At 38.2% G+C, this 26113-nt stretch overlaps 2 protein-coding genes across 7 annotated transcripts in view; both read right to left on the bottom strand.

Moving 5' to 3' along the window:
* Nucleotides 1–8226, bottom strand: part of LOC311093577 (PHD finger protein 14) — a 79981-nt gene extending 71755 nt beyond the window's left edge. For all 4 annotated transcript variants that reach the window (XM_084131080.1, XM_084131081.1, XM_084131082.1 and 1 more), the window contains exons 1-4: nt 8146–8226; nt 6928–7038; nt 5151–5791; nt 3445–3586 (exon numbers count right to left, since the gene is read on the bottom strand). In XM_084131080.1, the coding sequence (XP_083987206.1) occupies nt 3445–3586; nt 5151–5791; nt 6928–7038; nt 8146 (895 nt within the window). In that variant the 5' untranslated portion in view covers nt 8147–8226. The remainder of the gene's footprint in view (nt 1–3444; nt 3587–5150; nt 5792–6927; nt 7039–8145) is intronic.
* Nucleotides 8227–11569: 3343 nt separating this feature from the next.
* Nucleotides 11570–25509, bottom strand: LOC311093576 (PHD finger protein 14-like). 3 transcript variants are annotated; one of them, XR_014608440.1, is made up of 6 exons: nt 25429–25509; nt 24211–24321; nt 22434–23074; nt 20728–20869; nt 13680–13771; nt 11570–12201 (listed from the first exon to the last, which is right to left on the bottom strand). XR_014608440.1 is itself a non-coding variant. In XM_084131079.1 (5 exons), coding segments are annotated over exons 1-5 (906 nt in total). In that variant the 5' UTR covers nt 25430–25509; the 3' UTR covers nt 13192–13760. The 3 variants fall into 3 exon arrangements, 2 of the variants coding, with proteins under 2 accessions (XP_083987205.1, XP_083987204.1); XM_084131079.1 differs by lacking the exon at nt 11570–12201 and having other exon boundaries at nt 13192–13771; XM_084131078.1 differs by lacking the exons at nt 11570–12201; nt 13680–13771 and adding an exon at nt 14586–15067.
* Between the last annotated feature and the right edge of the window lie 604 nt (nt 25510–26113).

Below are 26113 nucleotides of genomic sequence, written 5' to 3'. Positions count from 1 at the left end.
AAATAATAAAAATAGAGATTCTGCTCTACCATTTTAATAGCAGAATTGCATTTACAATTATACAAAATTTGGTGCAATAATTCAAATTGTGCGGTTGCAGGTGTGTACATGTTAGCTATTTTACAACAGCTTTGAAAGTGTTATACATAATTATACATACACCACTCCAGCGACAAAAGAAAGAGAAAGAGAGTGAGGGAAGGAGAACTCAAACAGCTCATGAAGCAACAGAACCGCAGAACAGATTCTGCACTCCTCTATAGGGCTCACTGCATTTTATACTTTCTATTTCACTCCTGAAGGGGAGAGCGAGAGACTTTGTGTGTCTATGAATCTGAGAGGAGTGCAGCTCTAAGAGCTGACACCGCAACACTGCTCTTGGCACGGTAAAAGACTCCTGGAAGCTTCAAGGTTGCCCTCTGATTCAGTGGCACTAGGTTATGAAGTAGCTTGTTTCAGTGAGTTGGAGTTGACACTAAAGGGGGAGGAGTGAATGTGAGCGCCTGGACCAGATCCCTTGTGTATGTGTCTTCTAACCGGAATGGCAGAACCAGTGACTGATTTAACCATTTTCTAACTCAGACACGCAATCAGTTTGAGAGTGCAACTTATTTGACGTAGATAACACCACTGACAGCTACAAACCAATACCAATACCCAATGGCTGCTAAAATTAAACTTTTTTTTTTTTTTTTTTGAAAAATTGCTCAATACAAACAGTTGTAAAGAAACACCATTGCTCATGCTCCCTAACTTTTGTGGATTTATTTGAGTGAATATCGCAAAAACTTTTTTTAAATAAATGTCTGAGTCACATTTAACCACAGAATCACAAGGAAAAAATATATATATACACACCATACCATAACTTTTGAACAGTAGTGAACGGTATTTAGCATAACGAAGTTTGAAATTGATGATTTTCATTACCGTTTTAGACCTTTTTTTCCCCACAGTGTAACAAATGTCAGAATGCTAGAAATCGCAATGGTACTCAAAATTGACATATTTCTCTTTGTACAAAATATAATATATTATATAATAAATTATATAATATATAATAAAGTAATCTTAATTTCCCTTTGATTTTGAGGTGAAAATTTCCCCAGGAATTTCTTCATGAGATTCACCCTCTTAAAATCCACTGCAGTGGTCAAAGATCCACTGGGAGATTCATCGAGATGGAACATATGCTGTACATATGGGAGAACCGAATGCATGCTTTACTGAGTGTACATATATATTCTTTGTTTGCCACCTCTTAAACCACTCACTGCTGTGTGCTAAGATGAAAGGACGAACAGGCACATGCTCTTTAGATGTAATTAACTAATGTGTCCTCAACAGATGGAATCTGAGAAGCAAGCAGGTAAGTACTAAGTAGGTAGTCATTCAATTGATGCTTTTATCCAAAGTGACTTACTTATTTCAAGGACAATCCCTCCAGACATTAAGTGTGTTGCTCAAGGGCACAACAGTGACTGTTGTTCCTCAGGGGGCTCAAACCAGCAACCTTTTGATTTACTCTGAAAATCCTGATCCTTTGGCACTACGCCTCACCACATAAAACTAAATAGACAGACTGGACTTCAAATTCGGCATGAAATAAATTTTCTATTTTCTAAATTCGAACAATTCAGCCATGCATATGGTTCATTGTTTTGTTTGTTTTTTTACCTCGTAATTTTGAATCAATCAAAATGTTATAACTCAATCTTCTGGTGAAACGGCAGACTTCTCTCTGGTGACGTATGCCGGACTTCTCCAATGAGTTAATGCGCTTTCTTACAATAAACTGCAAGCTCACATTCAGATCTACCTCTAACAAATCAACAACCGATTGATAGAGCCATGTCCAAACCATACATTTTTTGAACGTGACAATACAGAAGAAAGGATGTTTTTTCATTGTGACTTTATATCATCATTTTATTGCCTTTATAATGCTTGCGCTTTGCCGCATTTTCAACCATTTTATTACATTTATTCGTTAAGCAGACGCTTTTATCCAAAGCGACTTCAAAATGAGAACAATAGAAGCAGTTAAACTAACAATAGGACAACAATATGCAAGTGCTATGACCCTTCCCAGTTTAATCTAACGCAGTACATGTACTTTTTTTTTTTTTTTTTAAATAGATAAAGAATAGAAGATAAAGTGTTAGTATTAATGGATCAAGTGGATTTCAAGTGCCGTTTCTTGAAAATGGCCACGGACTCGGCGGCTCTGGTAGAGTTAGGCAGATCATTCCACCATCATGGAACAGACCAGGTAAAGGTCAGAGAAAGATTTTGTGCCTCTTTGAGATCGCACCACAAGACGGCGTTCACTTGCAGAGCGCAAGTTTCTGGATGGCACATAAGTCTGAAGTAATGAGTTTAAGTAAAAGGGAGAAGAGCCAGTGGTTGTTCTGTAGGCAAAAGTCAGTGACTTGAATTTGATTCAATTAAATGATGATATTAAATTCATGTATACACATAAGATATTTAAATAGAGAATTTGTACATTGAGATCATATGACCAGTCAAATGTTTTTAATTCTTTTTTTAAAAAGCTGATTTATTTATGGTAATTTAATTTCCAATTATACCTAAATTATGTGCACAAAATCTTAAAATCTCATAAAAATTCAATGTATTCAAGCAGAACAGGCTTCTATGGAACTACCTGTGAGGCTTCTGCAAATCACCAGAACACCAGCAAAAAAACAAGCAGCAAATAAATAATTAAAGAAATAAATCAATGAGTAATTGAAAATTAGTGGTGACACATTGATCCAGCTGGTGTTAAGTGGGTCTGTCTGAATGAGACGGCCACCGCTAAAAGACGGTTTAAAGCGCAATTGATTTTTGTTTCCAACGAGTCAGAGTCACAATGAGCTAATAATGTGGGATGATGAAGATCACTCGACTTTCTGTGTTTACTCTCCTCAAGCTGACTTGACAATGCAATCTAGTGTGCGGACACACGACAAGCGTATGCCATGACAAGTTTCACAAAAAACTTGAGAGGAATGGAAATATTGCCTGTACTTTTATTCTTATCTATCTGAAAAATAACTACCTAAAATGTCAGTGTTCTAATTAATCCTAATAATAAACCAGTGGTTTGGACTTTCTAATGTAATTGTAACTAATAATTCTGATTATTATTAGTAACTCAGCTGGATGACATTTGCATGAGTTGGATGGCATTCTATTGCATATTCTTCTCATGCGGATATAAATCCTATTACTCAGAATTTACACACATTTATATATGTAAAACCTTTACATTTGCAAAAGTGAGTGCGCCTTTAAGTTATTTTGTCTAGGTTAGATCAGGCTCTGCATTGTAAAAGGAGGAACTGAATATTGAAATATATTCTAAAATTAATTTTTCAAAACTTTGTGCAAACATTTGAGATCAATATTTGTTTTTGGTGGCAGAATGTGGGATTTCACCTTCATGCACGGTCACGCCACAGTTGTCACACTGGATGATCTCATCCGCATCTTCGCTGTTGTCTCCCAGACACACGCAGCAGATAAGGATGTGCTCCATCCGCTGGGAGCTCCAGGTCTGGGGCCGCTCCAACAGAGAGTCCTGAGGAAGCAACGGATAACTTAGCAATCCAACTCAAGTTAGGGATGTTACAACTGATAGGACGAGTCCTCTACCAAAGTCCAAATATCTTCCTCTGAAAACATTTCTCGGATCAGCGTGGAAAAAAACCCTGAGACAAGCCACTCAAAAGCTTCTGCTCTAATTCCACCTCTGAGATTGGAAGATTAGCCAATCCTATAAACTGAAGTTCTCAGATAAGCCCATTCACAAGGATTGCTCTTTTGTATCAACAATCTGATGCTATGTGAGCCAATGACTGGATTATCTGATTGCTTTCCTAAAATGCACAATAATACAATTGCATCTGAGAATTCAAGCTGGTTCCTTTTCATACAACTAAACTTTTGGACAATTTTAAACAAGTGGATAGATCAACTGTTTGATGGCACTAAATGTGAAAAATAGGGCACGCATATTGCCAGTTTTCAGTAAATGATGGAGACAGATGGCTAGTTTATTTATAAATCAAATCTGAACAGTACTTTGTAAAGCTATTTGCATTAAAGAGTTAGTTCACCCAAAAAAATAATAAAAAATCAATTACACACCCTCATATCGTTCCAAATCCCTAAGACTCCCGACACAAGGGTGAATAAATGATGACAGAATTTTCATTTTTGGGTGAACTATCCCTTTTATTGTAAGGTGGAATATAACTGAATCTCATCAACTAGCATGAAGTATCATCTACAGCAGGGGTGCCCAATCCTGCTCCTGGCGATCGACTGTCCTGTACAGTTCAGTAATCAAACACACCTGAAGCAACCAATTAAGGTCTTCAGAGCACGTCAGGATCACTTGAAAATTAAAGGCAGGTGTGTTTGATTAGGGTTGGAGATGAACTGTGCAGGACAGTCGATCGCCAGGAGCAGGATTGGGCACCCCTGATCTACTGCCTTAGGTAAATATATTTGAACAAACATGAATGAAAATATCCTTGGAAGATTGTAGCAAAACCATCTTTGATGAATACATACGATAAACTCCATAACGTATGGAGAAAATAATATTGAGCATTCTGAAGAATGTAGAACTCATGGTTTTTAGTATGAACAAAGTAAATAAGGCATTGCTCTATCTGATAATTACAAGTTACTTATTTAATGTAAAGAATAAAATATTTTAAAAGAAGTCTTTAATGCTCACCAAGGCTCCATTTATTTGATCATAAACAGTAATATTGTGAAACATTATTACAATTTAACATATCTTATTTCTATTTTCTTTTTTCTTTTTTTAAAGATAGCTAATTGACTACTGTGATGCATCATTACTCCAGTGTCACATGATCCTTCAGAAATCATTCTAATATGCTGATTTGCTGCTCAAACATTTCTTATAATTACCAATCTTGAAAACAGTTGTGCTGCTTAATATTTTTTGATGAACAGAAAGTTGAAATGGAAATCTTCCGTAACATTATAAATGTCTTTACTGTCACTTTTGATAAATTGAAAGTATGCTTTCTGAATAAAAGTATTATTATTGAATCTTATTGACCCCAAGCTTTTGAACAGTAGTGCAATATCAGAGGAGATTTTACCTCATTGCCCTTCCCATGGGATGTGCTGTGGCTGTCATTGGTCTCCTCCTCGTCAAACGCTCCAGTGTTCTTGCCTGCTTTTCTTTTTGGTTTCTTCCCTTCTTCCTCACTATCACTGCTACTAGTCTCGTTTTCATCATCCTCATTGTCCTCTTCATCACTACCACCATCATCCTCTTCATCACTCCCTTCTTTCTCCTTCCCAGATGATGCCTTGCCTTTCTTTTTTCCTTGCGTGGGCCTCCAGTCATTGTCATCCTCACTGTCATAATCGTCCATTTCGTTTAGCTCTTCCATCGTAGTGAAGTCCAGCATGGGCCGGTTTCGTCGTAGGTTCCATTTTTTCGGCTCTCCTGGGGCCTCCTCGGCGGTACCACTACCATTTGGTTCTGTATCTGAAGATTTTTCTCCTTTCCTGCGATTCTTGGAGGTTCCCTCTGTTTCTTTGCTGCTGGTCTCCTCAGAGAAAGACTGTTCCTTGGCTTTTTCCTCTTCTTCAGTGTCTTCATTCAAATCTTTGGTCTCTTCGTCATCTATGCCCTCTTCATCAGCTGAGCCAACAGCGTCAGAGTCGCTCTCAGAGCCCGCAGCGCTGTCATTTGAACCCTCCTCATCACTCCCGTTGCCAGTGCCCTCTGAACCTGGGACACAAGAGAAATGAACTTAGTGTTTTGTGCAGGACACAACATACTTCAGATGTGATGCAAAAAATACTCTGCTGACAGCAAGCTTCTGTTTCATGTACAATGGATCAACAATTTATAAATATTTAAAATGACAAAAATATACATAATATAACTCAATATACAACTAAAATTGTTTTTTAACAGATTCTTACCTTTTTAGGATTAAATACATGGATCACAAAATATATTTATATATAGCTAATAATGGTTACAATTTTGTGTGGTTGGGTTTTATATAAAAGAACTTTCAGTTCTTATTTATCACAATGGGATTTCAATATATAAATTTCCTATTGTATTTGTTTTCCATTACCTTGCTGCATGTTAAATCGTAAATACCAAAATAATACTAAAAACTGTAATTAAATCTGAGTGAACATTCAACAAACATAAAAACGCATCCTTTCATGTAATATTAACACCATGCATGCATTTACCATGTATTTAAAACCACCATGAACTATAAATGTGAAGCTGGTAATTAATGCATTTGTATATTTTTTTATACAGCATATGGCAATGGTATATTGCCCAAACAGATTAATGTGATTAATCTGACCAGAAATTTCATGCAGCAAAACTTCAAGACCCAAAGGGGTCAAAGTGTTAGAATTTCATTATCAGCTTGCAGATATTTCTGCACTTTGGTTGACAGCAGCTTGATGGGATAGCTTTGCGTTAACCTCCAGTCTGTCATGGTGATATGGAGCCATTGCTTATGTGACTCCAGTGTTAGTAATGCATTACAGGAGGTCTAATCTACAGGCAGGGGGAAAAAACAGTGACACACGTGGTGATGAAGGTCTCATCTCCGCCTCAGCAGCTGTTTTCCTGACAGGTGAGAAAACCCAAGCAGGGGCCCAAGTCTAAAATGGTTGTGCGCAGTATAAATAAATACATGCAACTATCAGTTATGATTTGATGTAACTATCAGTCATGATTTCACTATTTTAACTGTATGAGACTTGCCATCATTACTTGTCATTATTTTACAGATCTAACTGATCCAAAATCCCACTTTTTGACATCTGTATTATACCTAACATAACACATACATCAATGTGACAAAAAGTTGTTTTGAGACTATTTACCTGATGCATCTCCAACTTCAAAATCACTGTCATCTGAGCTGTCATAGTCCAGAGCATCCAGCAGAGAGTCGGCCAAAGGCTTCACCTGCCGCCGCTTCGACCCCCGATCCACTAGTTAAAATGAGATTTCAATTTACTTATTTTACATCATAAAATTATTTTTAAATCATTGTTAAAACCCAAACTACACAATGTTAATTGAAATAAAAGATTGTGTGTGTGTGTGTGTGTGTGTGTGTGTGTGTGTGTGTGTGTTGAAAAACAAAACTGAAAAACTTAGAAATCAACTTAGAAATCACTAACTGAAATAAATGTTTAAGAACTAAACTTACTAAAACTGAAATAAAAAGCTAAATAGAAGTACTGAAAAAAAATAGTAATACAAACTAAAGACTGAAGAAATAAAAATAAAATGTATTTAAATAATTAATAAATAGTAAGTAAATAATACTAAAGAAACAATTAAATAGATTTACTATAAAAACACTAAAACAATTACAACTAATTGTAAAGAAAGACTTGCAGAATGAGCTGAAACTGTCATTTTTGCACCAAAACTGGATGGATGGATGGACGGTCATACAGCTAGACTACACAGACAGACAGACAGACAGACAGACAGACAGATAGATAGATAGATACTGACATACACAACAAATTATAAACATGGTATATGAGTTTGCGTAATACCTTCCTACCATGTAAACATAATATCTACACACTTGTCGTCTCTGACTTAAAATATATTTCCACAATGTTTAAACGAACTACTAATAACGACAGACAGTGTCTGTGTCTCAAAATCCCGTGAACTACAGTTCAGTTCACTCACACTAAACATGCAGCACAGGTCTATGACGCCTTAAGATGCTGTCACGGCAGCTCACAGAGAAACAGTCGGTTTAGTTTTCTACGCTGAATAAAGAAGCTAGTTTCCTGGAGAGACGAGGACGCACTGTGCTTTATAATCTAACATAAGGTGAACAATGCGTAGAACTGCTGATATTTCAGCAGTGATGCTATGTGTTTGTAAAGCTGAATGATAGAGAGAGCAACTTCACATCAGTTAGCCAGCGAGCTAACCCAGCAGTAGCTTCATGCTATCTATTAACGCTTGTTTCTCTTATTTCACACCACAAGGTGTAAATTCTGATGGTGATTATGTTGTGCTATTTTTTCTCTTTCAAAATGTATAATATAACAGCGAGGATTACTCACTTTATGGAATTTTCGCGTTTGGATAGCTTGGACAAAGGTACAACGAACGCCTCTTCAGCTCATGTTATGCGTAGTACGTCTCCGATATTGCGTATCACGTGTACACATTGTGCTGACGTTCAGCTCACAAAGTAGGAGTTGGAAACCATAGCAACCCGCCGCATCAGTTCACACCAGAGAAAGACTTGCCATTGCCTTTGCTTGTCTTTCTTTTACGGTCTATGTTGCTTGTTCACCAAATGCTCCACAATCACGTTGATTCAATGTTTGTTAAGCTGTCATTTAATAAAGTTTTTATTATTATTATTATTAATTACTGTTTATTTTATTATTTGGAACTATTTGGATATTTGGAAATGTGTTCCAACACACTAAAAGAAAAACGATATAACTGACATTTATTATGGACATTGTGTAGCGCTGCCCCTTTTAAGCGCCTGTCTTCCGGTTTGTGTGTCCACAGCAGGAAGATATAGATCTTACGGATTTATTAATGAACCGCTCATTTTAAAAACTTCTTGGTCTGCTGACATTTATTATGACATCCGCTTCAAATATTACAATGTCCATGATAACTTTTGTTAACTCTAAAATAAGAAAACCCACTTCATCAGCTATTGAAATATAAAGAGCTGCCAAAAATAAAAGGCAAGTTCAAACACAAAATTCTAAAGATGGCTGCGCGCTTGTTTCTGTGACACACAAGGTCTATAAATGTTAACTTTAAATAACATGTCAAAACTACCTCTTACATCTAAAAATGCTAACTTCTATGACATTGAATGAGTGATGAAACCGTAAGTGATTCTAAAGTATGCAATGTCTGAGGCCACCGGGACTGAGAGCCATCAGGTTTGAAAAGTTGAAAGATAAATATATATATATATATATATATATATATATATATTGAAATGTGAAGTGAACAGCTTTTTAGTTTAAATTCAAGACTCAGTTAGGTCTATGTTTAATGATTATTGTTAGTAAGTTTCAGACCTGTCAAACAAATGCGAGTCAGTACATAATGCAATCATGGTGGTTATCCTGTATCAAAGACTAAGACGGACTTTCATGGGATGTTCACATTTGCATTCATTCTTATATTATTCATTCAGTCCATTCCTCATCAGTGGTTGAGAAACAAGTTGATCATTGAATTCAGTTGCATCTAAGTCTTTATTCTCAAATTAGTTTTTCACCTAAAAAGTTTCTAGAAGAAAAATATATTTAACTAAATTTAACTAAACATCAGTGGAATCACTAAAAATACACATTTCTAAGGTTAAAGCAAATATTAAAACAATCACACATTTGCAGAATAACAAGAACATGTTATGACACTGGAAATGACAGTTTTTGGCTTGTTTTGAGAGCGAGGCTTGTTTCTGTCGTCCTCTGTTGACTTTCCCAGTTTAGCAAACAGGGGACGATTAAAATAAATGAGCCTAGATTGATCCTGATACTCAGCGAGAGGAAGACTGATGGGGAAAGGCACGCGCAAGGGATGATTACGACTGTCCTTGCCCGATGACAAATGGCACTGTATTGTGCTGGAAAGCACCGTTTTTTATCCCTTGGCATCAAAACATTTTTTCGAATATCATCATAAGCATCATCGTCATCATCAGTGTCACCATTCTATTGCCAGCGTTTTCCATTGTAGATGCCATGATATTGTCAATGAATGAACTGAATGCTTCGTATTAGTCAAGGTGACTATGATTGCACAGCAGCACATTTCTGTCAGTAATAGACCTTAGTGATGGGCGGATCGATCCTTAAGTATCGATACTTCGATACTGACGTGGTATCGAAAAGGATCGATCCTCACATAAAAATATCGATCCAAATGTGTGTTTTTTTACCAGTAATTTTTTATTAATTTAGCACGCAATTCAGTGCATAAAATAAGCTTCTAAGTGGGAAAATAATCGAATGTTAGCGGATAATTGTGTAGGATAATTTATATACTGTCTATGTGTAGGATAGAACTTTTTCTCCTAGTCATCTGGATACAAGACGAAACCAATCAATCACAGAGAGCGTTCGATGCTGGTGCTTCGCTGAGCTCACAGGCCCAGTGCGTTTGGGAAACGAAGCCTTGCTTAGATGACAGAGAAACAATCGGGTTATTTCGCAATAAACAAACCAAAAGTGTACATAACGGTTCAAAATGTTGACGTCAGTAAGATTTTTTTAATGAAATTAATATTTTTATTCAACAAGGATCGATGCATTAATTTGATCAAAAGTGACAGTCAAGGTAGACTGTTAAAAAAAAATCTACTTCATATAAATGCTGTTCTTTCAACTTTGTTCATCAAATATTTCTGTATAAATGTATCATGGTTTCCACAAAATTATGAAACTGTTTTCAACATTGATAATAATAAGAAATGTTTCCTGAGCAACAAATCAGCATATTAAAATGAAATATCATCATGACTGGATTAATGATGCAGAAAATTCAGCTTTGATCACATGGATAAATTACAGTTTACTATGGCATAGAAAACAGATAGCCTATGTTAAATTGTAATATTACAGTTTTTACTGTAGGCTATTTTTGATCAAATAAATGCAGAAGATAATTAAAAATCTTACAGACCCCAAACTTTTGAACAGTAGGCTAGTACTATAATTAGGGTAGTTTTGTAAAAGTCACTGACTAATTACAGGCGAGTTGAGAGCACAAATCACAAAATATTTAGGGCTAGTAGTTATGAAAACGTATTCAGATTTAGCATATTAATGATGCATTCACCTCATAAATCATGACACACGGCTCTAGCACAGGAAAGTGCATACAAGTTCAAGTGCATGCTTTTAAAATAAAAAAGTATTGGTATCGGTATCGATATCGGCGATACTGGCCCTGTATTTAATTGGTATCGGATCGATACCGAAATTTGCAGTATCGCCCATCACTAATAGACCTTATTCATAGCAGCGCCATCTTTGATTTTGAATGTGAATGAAAGCGAGGCTGTGAGGGATAGACATGCATCTCTTCAATTGATTGTACTGTTATTTAATGTGTTTTTGTTTTTTGTTCTGCTGACGAACACTGCAACAATATCTTTCCAAGAAATTTCAGTAGACAAAAAAGCTCCCAACAATATAAGCTGTGGAAAATTATAAGCAATGGGAGCATTTGTAGCGGATGCCATTGAAAACACTGTAAGTCCATCCCTCACAGCCTCGCTTTCATTCCTGTCATGGCGCTGCTCTGAATAAGGTCTATTCTTTCTTCTTCTTTGTTTCCCTTCAAATTTGAAATGCCTTTTGTGGGCTGTATTGTATTAGCATTATTATACATCATAATATATGCATATATATCTAATATATGCATGGTGCAGTTCACACATTCTTGTATATTGCAGAATGAATGTATTGTTGGTTGCATTTACAGTATTTAAAAAAAACTCGAAATTAATACTTTTATTAAAGATGCATTAAACTGATCAAAAACGACAGTAAAGACATTTATAATGTTAGAAAAGTTTCCATTTCAAATAAATGCTGTTCTTTTGAACTTACTATTCATCAAAGAATCTTAAACAAAACACAATATTTGACAACACACCTATTTTCAACATTGACAGTAATAATAAAAGTTTCTTGAGCAGCAAATAAGCATATTAGAATGATTTCTAAAGGATCATATGACACTGATGACTGGAGTAATGGCTGTTTTACTATCACAGGAATGAATGACATGTTAAAATATATTAAAATAGAAAATAGTTTTTTTTTCTTTTTTTCAAATAGTATCTCACAATATTGAACATACTGAATTCCAGTCTGGGACCTAAAACTTGAGAAATGGTAAAGTTCAGATGGACTTTTAAATATCAGATTACAAATAATGAATTCAAATATGAGGCACATTTATCATAAAAGACACTTCCATCGCTGTGTTAAGTTTCTATCAGCACTATTCAGTATCTAATATATAGTGACTGAATCAGTGATGGACCGAGAGGCTGTAAATGAAGAAACCCACAGAGGAGCCACATGGAGATCTTGAGAAACTGTTCTGCTGCAGATATCTGTCAGCTTGATGAGGCAAAAGACAGAAGCAATTACATTAAGAACAAGAATAACACAAGGTTTAGGAAATAAAAACATTACTATAAAGACGTGCTGTGCCACGGCAGCTTTAAAACCTCATTTGAAGAGAAGTAATTGCAATGGCTATTATTTATGAACCCTAAAGAAGCATGTTACGGAATGCTTGCATTGATCGACTACCTCCGCCAGTTTAATGTTTTGCATTTAAATTGAAATATTTATCCATTCATATGGTGTAAATCATACCACATTGGCCACCGTTTATCTTGGCTGAGGTGCCCATTGCTTTTCCTCGCAGGCTCTTTCACTGAAGCGTGTGGCTGAAATTGAGTGAATTTGATTACAAACACATTGCCCCTGTGTGGAGATGTTATCTCGGTGTTATCTTAATGTCACCCTCCGCGTGCAGGGCTGCGCTAATTTAATCGTCATTTTAGATATGATTATTTACTCCTTAGGAAAGAGACAATCTATACCGATGCACAATCCTTTATTCAATTGGAAACCGAAATGCTTGAAATTAATTGGCAGAGAAGTTAAGAAATATTCTTATGAAAGCTCCCGAAATGATTAGCATGGGGCTCATCCAAGCAAAACACAGCCATTAAAGGAATAGATCACCCGAAAATGAAAATTCTGTCATCACCCTTTGTTTCTCACACAGAGCTACAGTGTGTTAAGAAGACTTGAAAGCATGAGTAATAAAGAACTTGGAGGCTATATGAATTTGACTGAAAAAAAAAAAAACCCAGAAACGCATGCTATTTGTATAATAGTCTACTCAGAAGTGAGTAAAATGGTTTAGCATTGCTTCAACCATTACGCAGGGCAATCGTTGAACCTAATGACTCCCATGCGGTGATGCTAATTTTCAGGCCTCCTTTACCACCTTCTGCTAATTTGCAGTCAGCGTAATGTGTTTCTTTTTTGCAATTTCTTTTTAGCAGTTACTTCAAAGTTAAACTCTTTTTTTTTATGTGGGTTCAGTTGTTGTCCGGAAAGAACAGAGTGAAACATTCCTTGAGACATAGCATAATATTTGACTTGCAGGCCATGCTAGTTTTGATGAGGTTAATAGCATAGGTCTCGCTGCTCATGCACAGATGAAAGGATGACCACACGTCCATGTAACGTATTTTGTCCCGAGCCTCAGGGTACTTCTCTTTAACATGCATTCTCAAAAGTCTGCCTAACACTTCCACATGAGGAGATATTCAGCTTTAATCAACTGCCTCTCCTGCCTATTTCACTCTGGTATTCTTTGAATTAGATACACTGTGTTTCCTCTTTGAAGTTAAATTTGAATTTCATTTTTGTATCCACATTGATCATTTCCGTTTTTTTATTTCTTCTTTAAATATAAAAACTCATGTCCTCATGGAAGTTTTGATTGAATTTGAGAATTTGTATGCAATGTTGGGTGTCTCTTGATGAAATAAAAGAAAACATCTGGACGTTCTTACCTTTTCTTGACTATGTCTAGACCCTGATCCCATTTTATCTTGACCAGCTGTATCCCGGGATCATGTTGCGCTTGGTTGTCCTCACTCCCTGGCTGGATCGTAAAAAAATAACAACATAAACCAAAAAGGCTTTACTTTTCCACATTATTCCATTATATTCCATCAGAATCATTCCCTCATTATCTCTTAGACAGGGGTTCCCAAATAAAGTGAACCTAGCTCACACTGAGTTCCCAAATGCATGTTAAACTCGTAATAAAAAATAAATAAAAAAATGAGATGGGAGGAAAAATCATAATTTAATGTTTTTGTGTTCCCTCACAAAAGTTTTGCATTCCCCGGAGAAACTTTTAAAACTTTCTAAATGTTTGCGTTTCCCCAAGAAACTTTTGAGTTCTTTGAGAGCGAACGCAAAATTTCTTGGGAAACGCAAAACGTTTGCGAGATTTGTGCGCATTGTATTGAAATATATGTTTTCTCCCATCACATATTTTGGTTCCACTTTATTTGGATGGTCCCTTTAACACATTCTGTTGTCTGAGTATCAGTAGACTGGTAGGGTTAGGGTTAGAATAAGTTGACATGTAGTTGCAAAGTTGCCTATAGTCAGTAGAATGTCTGTTGAGGGAGCATCACAATAAAGAGTATTAAGATATTAAGCAGACAATCTACTAATACTGTAATGACAGTTAGTTGACATGTAGTTGCAATGTTACTTATAGTCAACAGAATGTTCAAAGGGGACCATCAAAATAAAGTGTTACCCATATTTTTTCCACCACCATGTCCCTTTAGGGTCTCCGTGTACACACTACACTTGCAGAGACCACTTGTGAGAAGCAGCACACTCGGTTTACTGTGAACCGAGCTGCTATATTACAAATGAACACAGTGCTGCAACGTTTTGATATATATAGCATTTTCAGTTTTATTTAGATTAATTGTGAAGATGAGTTATTTTAATGTTACATTCGATTTCATTAATTATTAACTTTTCATCAACTCCCGTTCAGAAAGCCCTGCTCTAAGACAGAAGGCCATTAAAAGCATCCTGCATCCTCCCATGTATAGTCTCCAACCTTCCTACTTTGTATGCTTCGATGTTTCAATCACATTCACCCAACGCGGCCACTTGGATGATCAACAGATAGACTGGAAAGCATATGTCTGACAACTTTCAATTTCCCTTAAAAATGCGTGACTATTTATAAAAGTTCTGGCCACTCTCTCCTTGGTGCAGCAGACAGAGCTTCCATTTCCCTGATGGATTGGCTGTCATATTCCGACAGTGCAGTGCTTCTTTTAGTTTATAGACGTCTCTGTGCTCCTGACGCCACAGTGTGCACTGTCGTTTTTCTCCCTTATCATCCTGCTGCTTTGCTCGGCTCCTAGACATAAACACAAACAAGCAACTAGGGAGGAATATGATTACATATTTATTCCAGCTCTGAAATTTTTTCCTTAATGCAAGTCACTAAGCAGCACAAATGGAATTGCTATTCCCTAATTATGTCTCCTTTAATTCAGTTTTGTTTTGTTGGATAGTTCAGAAGAAATTAAAACAGCCAGACATGCTTAATTTAACATCACAACCGACATAACAAATACTCGAAGATAGATACGCAAATTATTACGTTTTGGCATCACTACGGAGAAATAATGGTTTGCATGTAAACTCGGACAACAGGTAATTTCAATAAGCTGATTTTTGTGAGTTATCAGCGTACTGGTGTGCATGTAAACATGCTCAATGTCTCAAAATGAGCCGGTAACGAATGTGCTCCAATGTGACGTCTCGTTGGAACAGACCCCGCCCATGACTGACACAGAATCTGCCCTATTAGCTTAGCTCCTCCCCCTGAGTGAGTTAGTTTTTGGCAGATTATCCGAGGCACGAGCTGTACAGGCTCCGTCCTCTTCTGGAAAGGGAGTGGTGAGCATCAGCTCATTTGCATTTAAAGATACATGCACGAAAACGTACTCGGTTACTAACGTAACCTCGGTTCTCTCTAGAAGAGGGAACGAGTACTGCGTTCGTAGAACGCTGCGGGAAAAGTCTCTTTTCACGAAATACTGAAGCAAAATTATCCTAATTTTCATATTTGTAAAACGCATTGCGGCAGTGCACAGCCATGGCGAGACGGCTCGCTCACTCATTGGCTGTTCTGCGGCAACTGCATGAGCCTATCGAGCGAGGGCTGATGCAACATCAGACCAATGAGAGTGCTTCGCGCGCTCCTCGTCACATCCCGCCGAAACGGGTGTGGCCATCCCCTATAAAAGGAGCTCGAGTAGGCTGATTCAACTGGTTTTCATCGCCGAAGCGAACCAGAGCGAACCGCGCGCACGGCAGGGAACGCAGTACTCGTTCCCTCTTCTAGAGAGAACCGAGGTTACGTTAGTAACCGAGTACGTTCTCTTACGAGAGTTCTCTCGTACTGCGTTCGTAGAACGCTGCGGGAACCACTTGTAAGACGCCGTGCGTGCTGGGATGAGAAAACACCGACCACTGGAAGCTAGTCCAGGTATACAGTGCATAATCACCCGGTAGACTTCGGAGAGTCTGGAGGGGGGGGGGGACAACCACCCTCAGATAGCTGCGTCCTAAGACGCGATATAACATCACATAGGCAGGGGGAGGCCTGGCTAATGTGGGAAATGTGGGTCTTACGTAATTTCGCCCAAATGGATGCGCCCTTAAGCGCGATACAACGTCACATAGGCAGGGAGAGCCTGGCTGATGTGGGAAATGTGGGACTTACACACTTTATAATGTCTAGCACCCAGTCCGAAACCCCTGGAAGCGCGGCCCATGCGTCTGCATGGCCGGCTAGGGGTTGGATGCGAAGCGCGCTCTTTAAACTTGAATTCCTAGATGCGAAAGTTCGTCGAGACAAACTTTAAGTTGGCTTGAGAAAGTTTGGACCGGAAAGTTTTTTGCTAGGCGGTTGTTAGGATGTTATGGGTGGTCGCTATGGTGTTGCTAGGTGGTTGCTAAGGTATTCTGGGTGGTTGCTAGGCGGTTGCTAGGGTGTTCTGGGTGGTTGCTAGGGTGTTTTGGGTGGTTGCTAGGCGGTTGCTAGGGTCTTTTGGGTGGTTGCTAGGGTCTTTTGGGTGGTTGCTATGCGGTTGCTAGGGTGTTTTGGGTGGTTGCTAGGATATTTTGGGTGGTTGCTAGGGTCTTTTGGGTGGTTGCTAGGCAGTTGCTAGGGTATTTTGGGTGGTTGCTAGGGTGTTCTGGGTGGTTGCTAGGCAGTTGCTAGGGCGTTTTGGGTGGTTGCTAAGATATTTTGGGTGGTTGCTAGGGTCTTTTGGGTGGTTGCTAGGGTCTTTTGGGTGGTTGCTAGGCGGTTGCTAGGGTATTTTGGGTGGTTGCTAGGGTGTTCTGGGTGGTTGCTAGGCTGTTTTGGGTGGTTGCTAGGGTGGTCTGGGTGATTGCTAGGCGGTTGCTAGGCGGTTGCTAGGGTATTTTGGGTGGTTGCTAGAGTGTTCTGGGTGGTTGTTAGGCAGTTGCTACGGTGTTCTGAGTGGTTGCTATGGTGTTGCTAGGGTGTCCTAAGGTATTTTGGGTGGTTTCTAGGGTGTTCTGGGTGGTTGCTATGGTGTTGCTAGGGTGTTCTAAGGTATTTTGGGTGGTTGCTAGGGTGTTCTGGGTGGTTGCTATGGTGTAGCTAGGGTGTTCTAAGGTATTTTGGGTGGTTGCTAGGGTGTTCTGAGTGGTTGCTATGGTGTTGCTAGGGTGTTCTAAGGTATTTTGGGTGGTTGCTAGGGTGTTCTGAGTGGTTGCTATGGTGTTGCTATGGTGTTCTAAGGTATTTTGGGTGGTTGCTAGGGTGTTCTGAGTGGTTGCTATGGTGTTGCTATGGTGTTCTAAGGTATTTTGGGTGGTTGCTAGGGGGTTCTGGGTGGTTGCTATGGTGTTGCTAGGGTGTTCTAAGGTATTTTGGGTGGTTGCTAGGGTGTTCTGGGTGGTTGTTAGGCAGTTGCTAGGGTGTTCTGAGTGGTTGCTATGGTGTTGCTAGGGTGTTCTAAGGTATTTTGGGTGGTTGCTAGGGTGTTCTGGGTGGTTGCTAGGGTGTTCTGGGTGGTTGCTATGGTATTGAGGGCGGTTGATATGGTGTTACTAGGTGGTTGGTAGTTGTCACAGATGGTTACTATGGAGTTTTTATAGAGTCCTTAGCATGATCTTGGTATGATTTAGCACTTAACTAATTGATATTAGCATGTAGCTATTCACTGCTAGCATGTGTAGCATGTTGGAAGTGCTGTTTGCTAGCATGAGTCAAAAGAGCCAAACCTCATCTCAGAGTTTATGAGTTTAGAGTTTATAAGTGTATAAATTGATGAGTTTATAAGTATAAGAGTTTTTGAGTTTAGAGTTTATAAGTTTTAAGTTTTTGTTTTGTCGAGACAAACTTTAAGTTGGCTTGAGAAAGTTTGGACCAGAAAGATTGAAGAAGTTTAAAATAGTTTGGAGTTTAAATTAGTTTAAAGTTTAAAGTAGTTTAAAGTTTAAATTAGTTTGAAGTTTAAAGTAGTTTGAAGTTTAAATTAGCTTAAAGTTTAAATTAGTTTAAATTAGTTTAAAGTTTAATGTAGTTTAAAGTTTAAATTAGTTTGAAGTTTAAATTAGCTTAAAGTTTAAATTAGTTTGAAGTTTAAAGTAGTTTAAAGTTAAAAAGTTGTTGGGGGTTATCTAGTGGGTTGCTAAGGTGTTTTGGTTGTTGCTAGGTGGTTGCTTGTGTTTTCTGGGTGGTTGCTAGGGTGTTGCTAAGCGGTTGCTAGGGTATTTTTGGTGGTTGCTAGGGTGTTGCTAGGAAGTTGCTAAGGTATGTTGGTGGTTGCTAGGCGGTTGCTAGGGTGTTCTGGGTGGTTGCTATGGTGTTGCTAGGCGGTTGCTAAGGTATTTTGGGTGGTTGCTAGGGTGTTCTGGGTGGTTGCTAGGGTGTTGCTAGGCAGTTGCTAGGGTGTTTTGGGTGGTTGCTAGGCGGTTGCTAGGGTGTTCTGGGTGGTTGCTATGCTGTTGCTAGGCGGTTGCTAGGGTATTCTGGGTGGTTGCTAGGCGGTTGCTAGGGTGTTTTGGGTGGTTGCTATGGTGTTGCTAGGCGGTTGCTAGGGTGTTCTGGGTGGTTGCTAGGCGGTTGCTAGGGTGTTTTGGGTGGTTGCTATGGTGTTGCTAGGCAGTTGCTAGGGTGTTCTGGGTGGTTGCTAGGCGGTTGCTAGGGTGTTTTGGGTGGTTGCTATGGTGTTGCTAGGCGGTTGCTAGGGTGTTCTGGGTGGTTGCTAGGGTGTCTTGGGTGGTTGCTAGGCGGTTGCTAGGGTGTTTTGGGTGGTTGCTAGGCGGTTGCTAGGGTGTTCTGGGTGGTTGCTAGGCGGTTGCTAGGGTATTCTGGGTGGTTGCTATGGTATTGCTAGGCGGTTGCTAGGGTATTCTGGGTGGTTTCTATGCTGTTGCTAGGCGGTTGCTAGGGTGTTCTGGGTGGTTGCTATGGTGTTGCTAGGCGGTTGCTAGGGTATTCTGGGTGGTTGCTATGGTGTTGCTAGGCCGTTGATAGGGTATTCTGAGTGGTTGCTAGGCGGTTGCTAGGGTGTTCTGGGTGGTTGCTATGGAGTTGCTAGGCGGTTGCTAAGGTATTCTGGGCGGTTGCTAGGCAGTTGCTAGGGTGTTCTGGGTGGTTGCTATGGTGTTGCTAGGTGGTTGGTAGTTGTCACAGATGGTTACTATGGAGTATTTATAGAGTTCATAGCATGATCTTGGCATGATATAGCACTTAACTAATCGCTATTAGCATGTAGCTATTCACTGCTAGCATGTGTAGCATGTTGGAAGTGCTGTTTGCTAGCATGAGTCAAAAGAGCCAAACCTCATCTCTATACGATGTTCTGATACAGAGATATAGGTCTTGCAAAACGGTTGCTAGGGTACTCAAGTTTGGTTGCTATGGAGTTGCTTGGGAGCTGGGAGCTTTAAACTTAAGAAGTTTAAAGTGGTTTGAAGTTTAAAGTAGTTTACGAGTTTTTGAGTTTTGAGTTTATGTTTAAATGAGTTTAGAGTGTGTGTGTGTGTGTGTGTGTGTGTGTTCACACACACACACACACACACACACACACACACACACACACACACACACACACACACACACACACACACACTCAGAGTTTATGAGTTTAGAGTTTATAAGTGTATAAATTGATGAGTTTATAAGTATAAGAGTTTTTGAGTTTAGATTTTATAAGTTTTAATGAGTTTAGAGTTTATAAGTTTAAATGAGTTTAAGAGTTCAGAGTTTATTAATTTATGAGTTTAAGAGTTCATAAGTCTATGAATTAATTAAAGAAATAAATCAATGAGTAATTGAAAATTAGTGGTGACACATTGATCCAGCTGGTGTTAAGTGGGTCTGTCTGAATGAGACGGCCACCGCTAAAAGACGGTTTAAAGCGCAATTGATTTTTGTTTCCAACGAGTCAGAGTCACAATGAGCTAATAATGTGGGATGATGAAGATCACTCGACTTTCTGTGTTTACTCTCCTCAAGCTGACTTGACAATGCAATCTAGTGTGCGGACACACGACAAGCGTATGCCATGACAAGTTTCACAAAAAACTTGAGAGGAATGGAAATATTGCCTGTACTTTTATTCTTATCTATCTGAAAAATAACTACCTAAAATGTCAGTGTTCTAATTAATCCTAATAATAAACCAGTGGTTTGGACTTTCTAATGTAATTGTAACTAATAATTCTGATTATTATTAGTAACTCAGCTGGATGACATTTGCATGAGTTGGATGGCATTCTATTGCATATTCTTCTCATGCGGATATAAATCCTATTACTCAGAATTTACACACATTTATATATGTAAAACCTTTACATTTGCAAAAGTGAGTGCGCCTTTAAGTTATTTTGTCTAGGTTAGATCAGGCTCTGCATTGTAAAAGGAGGAACTGAATATTGAAATATATTCTAAAATTAATTTTTCAAAACTTTGTGCAAACATTTGAGATCAATATTTGTTTTTGGTGGCAGAATGTGGGATTTCACCTTCATGCACGGTCACGCCACAGTTGTCACACTGGATGATCTCATCCGCATCTTCGCTGTTGTCTCCCAGACACACGCAGCAGATAAGGATGTGCTCCATCCGCTGGGAGCTCCAGGTCTGGGGCCGCTCCAACAGAGAGTCCTGAGGAAGCAACGGATAACTTAGCAATCCAACTCAAGTTAGGGATGTTACAACTGATAGGACGAGTCCTCTACCAAAGTCCAAATATCTTCCTCTGAAAACATTTCTCGGATCAGCGTGGAAAAAAACCCTGAGACAAGCCACTCAAAAGCTTCTGCTCTAATTCCACCTCTGAGATTGGAAGATTAGCCAATCCTATAAACTGAAGTTCTCAGATAAGCCCATTCACAAGGATTGCTCTTTTGTATCAACAATCTGATGCTATGTGAGCCAATGACTGGATTATCTGATTGCTTTCCTAAAATGCACAATAATACAATTGCATCTGAGAATTCAAGCTGGTTCCTTTTCATACAACTAAACTTTTGGACAATTTTAAACAAGTGGATAGATCAACTGTTTGATGGCACTAAATGTGAAAAATAGGGCACGCATATTGCCAGTTTTCAGTAAATGATGGAGACAGATGGCTAGTTTATTTATAAATCAAATCTGAACAGTACTTTGTAAAGCTATTTGCATTAAAGAGTTAGTTCACCCAAAAAAATAATAAAAAATCAATTACACACCCTCATATCGTTCCAAATCCCTAAGACTCCCGACACAAGGGTGAATAAATGATGACAGAATTTTCATTTTTGGGTGAACTATCCCTTTTATTGTAAGGTGGAATATAACTGAATCTCATCAACTAGCATGAAGTATCATCTACAGCAGGGGTGCCCAATCCTGCTCCTGGCGATCGACTGTCCTGTACAGTTCAGTAATCAAACACACCTGAAGCAACCAATTAAGGTCTTCAGAGCACGTCAGGATCACTTGAAAATTAAAGGCAGGTGTGTTTGATTAGGGTTGGAGATGAACTGTGCAGGACAGTCGATCGCCAGGAGCAGGATTGGGCACCCCTGATCTACTGCCTTAGGTAAATATATTTGAACAAACATGAATGAAAATATCCTTGGAAGATTGTAGCAAAACCATCTTTGATGAATACATACGATAAACTCCATAACGTATGGAGAAAATAATATTGAGCATTCTGAAGAATGTAGAACTCATGGTTTTTAGTATGAACAAAGTAAATAAGGCATTGCTCTATCTGATAATTACAAGTTACTTATTTAATGTAAAGAATAAAATATTTTAAAAGAAGTCTTTAATGCTCACCAAGGCTCCATTTATTTGATCATAAACAGTAATATTGTGAAACATTATTACAATTTAACATATCTTATTTCTATTTTCTTTTTTCTTTTTTTAAAGATAGCTAATTGACTACTGTGATGCATCATTACTCCAGTGTCACATGATCCTTCAGAAATCATTCTAATATGCTGATTTGCTGCTCAAACATTTCTTATAATTACCAATCTTGAAAACAGTTGTGCTGCTTAATATTTTTTGATGAACAGAAAGTTGAAATGGAAATCTTCCGTAACATTATAAATGTCTTTACTGTCACTTTTGATAAATTGAAAGTATGCTTTCTGAATAAAAGTATTATTATTGAATCTTATTGACCCCAAGCTTTTGAACAGTAGTGCAATATCAGAGGAGATTTTACCTCATTGCCCTTCCCATGGGATGTGCTGTGGCTGTCATTGGTCTCCTCCTCGTCAAACGCTCCAGTGTTCTTGCCTGCTTTTCTTTTTGGTTTCTTCCCTTCTTCCTCACTATCACTGCTACTAGTCTCGTTTTCATCATCCTCATTGTCCTCTTCATCACTACCACCATCATCCTCTTCATCACTCCCTTCTTTCTCCTTCCCAGATGATGCCTTGCCTTTCTTTTTTCCTTGCGTGGGCCTCCAGTCATTGTCATCCTCACTGTCATAATCGTCCATTTCGTTTAGCTCTTCCATCGTAGTGAAGTCCAGCATGGGCCGGTTTCGTCGTAGGTTCCATTTTTTCGGCTCTCCTGGGGCCTCCTCGGCGGTACCACTACCATTTGGTTCTGTATCTGAAGATTTTTCTCCTTTCCTGCGATTCTTGGAGGTTCCCTCTGTTTCTTTGCTGCTGGTCTCCTCAGAGAAAGACTGTTCCTTGGCTTTTTCCTCTTCTTCAGTGTCTTCATTCAAATCTTTGGTCTCTTCGTCATCTATGCCCTCTTCATCAGCTGAGCCAACAGCGTCAGAGTCGCTCTCAGAGCCCGCAGCGCTGTCATTTGAACCCTCCTCATCACTCCCGTTGCCAGTGCCCTCTGAACCTGGGACACAAGAGAAATGAACTTAGTGTTTTGTGCAGGACACAACATACTTCAGATGTGATGCAAAAAATACTCTGCTGACAGCAAGCTTCTGTTTCATGTACAATGGATCAACAATTTATAAATATTTAAAATGACAAAAATATACATAATATAACTCAATATACAACTAAAATTGTTTTTTAACAGATTCTTACCTTTTTAGGATTAAATACATGGATCACAAAATATATTTATATATAGCTAATAATGGTTACAATTTTGTGTGGTTGGGTTTTATATAAAAGAACTTTCAGTTCTTATTTATCACAATGGGATTTCAATATATAAATTTCCTATTGTATTTGTTTTCCATTACCTTGCTGCATGTTAAATCGTAAATACCAAAATAATACTAAAAACTGTAATTAAATCTGAGTGAACATTCAACAAACATAAAAACGCATCCTTTCATGTAATATTAACACCATGCATGCATTTACCATGTATTTAAAACCACCATGAACTATAAATGTGAAGCTGGTAATTAATGCATTTGTATATTTTTTTATACAGCATATGGCAATGGTATATTGCCCAAACAGATTAATGTGATTAATCTGACCAGAAATTTCATGCAGCAAAACTTCAAGACCCAAAGGGGTCAAAGTGTTAGAATTTCATTATCAGCTTGCAGATATTTCTGCACTTTGGTTGACAGCAGCTTGATGGGATAGCTTTGCGTTAACCTCCAGTCTGTCATGGTGATATGGAGCCATTGCTTATGTGACTCCAGTGTTAGTAATGCATTACAGGAGGTCTAATCTACAGGCAGGGGGAAAAAACAGTGACACACGTGGTGATGAAGGTCTCATCTCCGCCTCAGCAGCTGTTTTCCTGACAGGTGAGAAAACCCAAGCAGGGGCCCAAGTCTAAAATGGTTGTGCGCAGTATAAATAAATACATGCAACTATCAGTTATGATTTGATGTAACTATCAGTCATGATTTCACTATTTTAACTGTATGAGACTTGCCATCATTACTTGTCATTATTTTACAGATCTAACTGATCCAAAATCCCACTTTTTGACATCTGTATTATACCTAACATAACACATACATCAATGTGACAAAAAGTTGTTTTGAGACTATTTACCTGATGCATCTCCAACTTCAAAATCACTGTCATCTGAGCTGTCATAGTCCAGAGCATCCAGCAGAGAGTCGGCCAAAGGCTTCACCTGCCGCCGCTTCGACCCCCGATCCACTAGTTAAAATGAGATTTCAATTTACTTATTTTACATCATAAAATTATTTTTAAATCATTGTTAAAACCCAAACTACACAATGTTAATTGAAATAAAAGATTGTGTGTGTGTGTGTGTGTGTGTGTGTGTGTGTGTGTGTGTGTTGAAAAACAAAACTGAAAAACTTAGAAATCAACTTAGAAATCACTAACTGAAATAAATGTTTAAGAACTAAACTTACTAAAACTGAAATAAAAAGCTAAATAGAAGTACTGAAAAAAAATAGTAATACAAACTAAAGACTGAAGAAATAAAAATAAAATGTATTTAAATAATTAATAAATAGTAAGTAAATAATACTAAAGAAACAATTAAATAGATTTACTATAAAAACACTAAAACAATTACAACTAATTGTAAAGAAAGACTTGCAGAATGAGCTGAAACTGTCATTTTTGCACCAAAACTGGATGGATGGATGGACGGTCATACAGCTAGACTACACAGACAGACAGACAGACAGACAGACAGACAGATAGATAGATAGATACTGACATACACAACAAATTATAAACATGGTATATGAGTTTGCGTAATACCTTCCTACCATGTAAACATAATATCTACACACTTGTCGTCTCTGACTTAAAATATATTTCCACAATGTTTAAACGAACTACTAATAACGACAGACAGTGTCTGTGTCTCAAAATCCCGTGAACTACAGTTCAGTTCACTCACACTAAACATGCAGCACAGGTCTATGACGCCTTAAGATGCTGTCACGGCAGCTCACAGAGAAACAGTCGGTTTAGTTTTCTACGCTGAATAAAGAAGCTAGTTTCCTGGAGAGACGAGGACGCACTGTGCTTTATAATCTAACATAAGGTGAACAATGCGTAGAACTGCTGATATTTCAGCAGTGATGCTATGTGTTTGTAAAGCTGAATGATAGAGAGAGCAACTTCACATCAGTTAGCCAGCGAGCTAACCCAGCAGTAGCTTCATGCTATCTATTAACGCTTGTTTCTCTTATTTCACACCACAAGGTGTAAATTCTGATGGTGATTATGTTGTGCTATTTTTTCTCTTTCAAAATGTATAATATAACAGCGAGGATTACTCACTTTATGGAATTTTCGCGTTTGGATAGCTTGGACAAAGGTACAACGAACGCCTCTTCAGCTCATGTTATGCGTAGTACGTCTCCGATATTGCGTATCACGTGTACACATTGTGCTGACGTTCAGCTCACAAAGTAGGAGTTGGAAACCATAGCAACCCGCCGCATCAGTTCACACCAGAGAAAGACTTGCCATTGCCTTTGCTTGTCTTTCTTTTACGGTCTATGTTGCTTGTTCACCAAATGCTCCACAATCACGTTGATTCAATGTTTGTTAAGCTGTCATTTAATAAAGTTTTTATTATTATTATTATTAATTACTGTTTATTTTATTATTTGGAACTATTTGGATATTTGGAAATGTGTTCCAACACACTAAAAGAAAAACGATATAACTGACATTTATTATGGACATTGTGTAGCGCTGCCCCTTTTAAGCGCCTGTCTTCCGGTTTGTGTGTCCACAGCAGGAAGATATAGATCTTACGGATTTATTAATGAACCGCTCATTTTAAAAACTTCTTGGTCTGCTGACATTTATTATGACATCCGCTTCAAATATTACAATGTCCATGATAACTTTTGTTAACTCTAAAATAAGAAAACCCACTTCATCAGCTATTGAAATATAAAGAGCTGCCAAAAATAAAAGGCAAGTTCAAACACAAAATTCTAAAGATGGCTGCGCG

The sequence above is a fragment of the Abramis brama genome (genome assembly GCF_963993115.1).
Source record: "Abramis brama genome assembly, chromosome: 12".
NCBI classification, from domain to species: Eukaryota; Metazoa; Chordata; class Actinopteri; order Cypriniformes; family Leuciscidae; genus Abramis; species Abramis brama.
This window is presented reverse-complemented; position numbering and strand designations above follow the sequence as displayed.

Excerpts from the sequence above, each read along its gene's own strand:
- LOC311093576 (XM_084131078.1), bottom strand. Across the intron at positions 23,075-24,210 it reads TGAAGTTGGAGATGCATCAG|GTTCAGAGGGCACTGGCAAC; the intron begins GTAAATAGTCTC and ends CTTGTGTCCCAG. Across the intron at positions 20,870-22,433 it reads CCCATGGGAAGGGCAATGAG|GACTCTCTGTTGGAGCGGCC; the intron begins GTAAAATCTCCT and ends TTGCTTCCTCAG.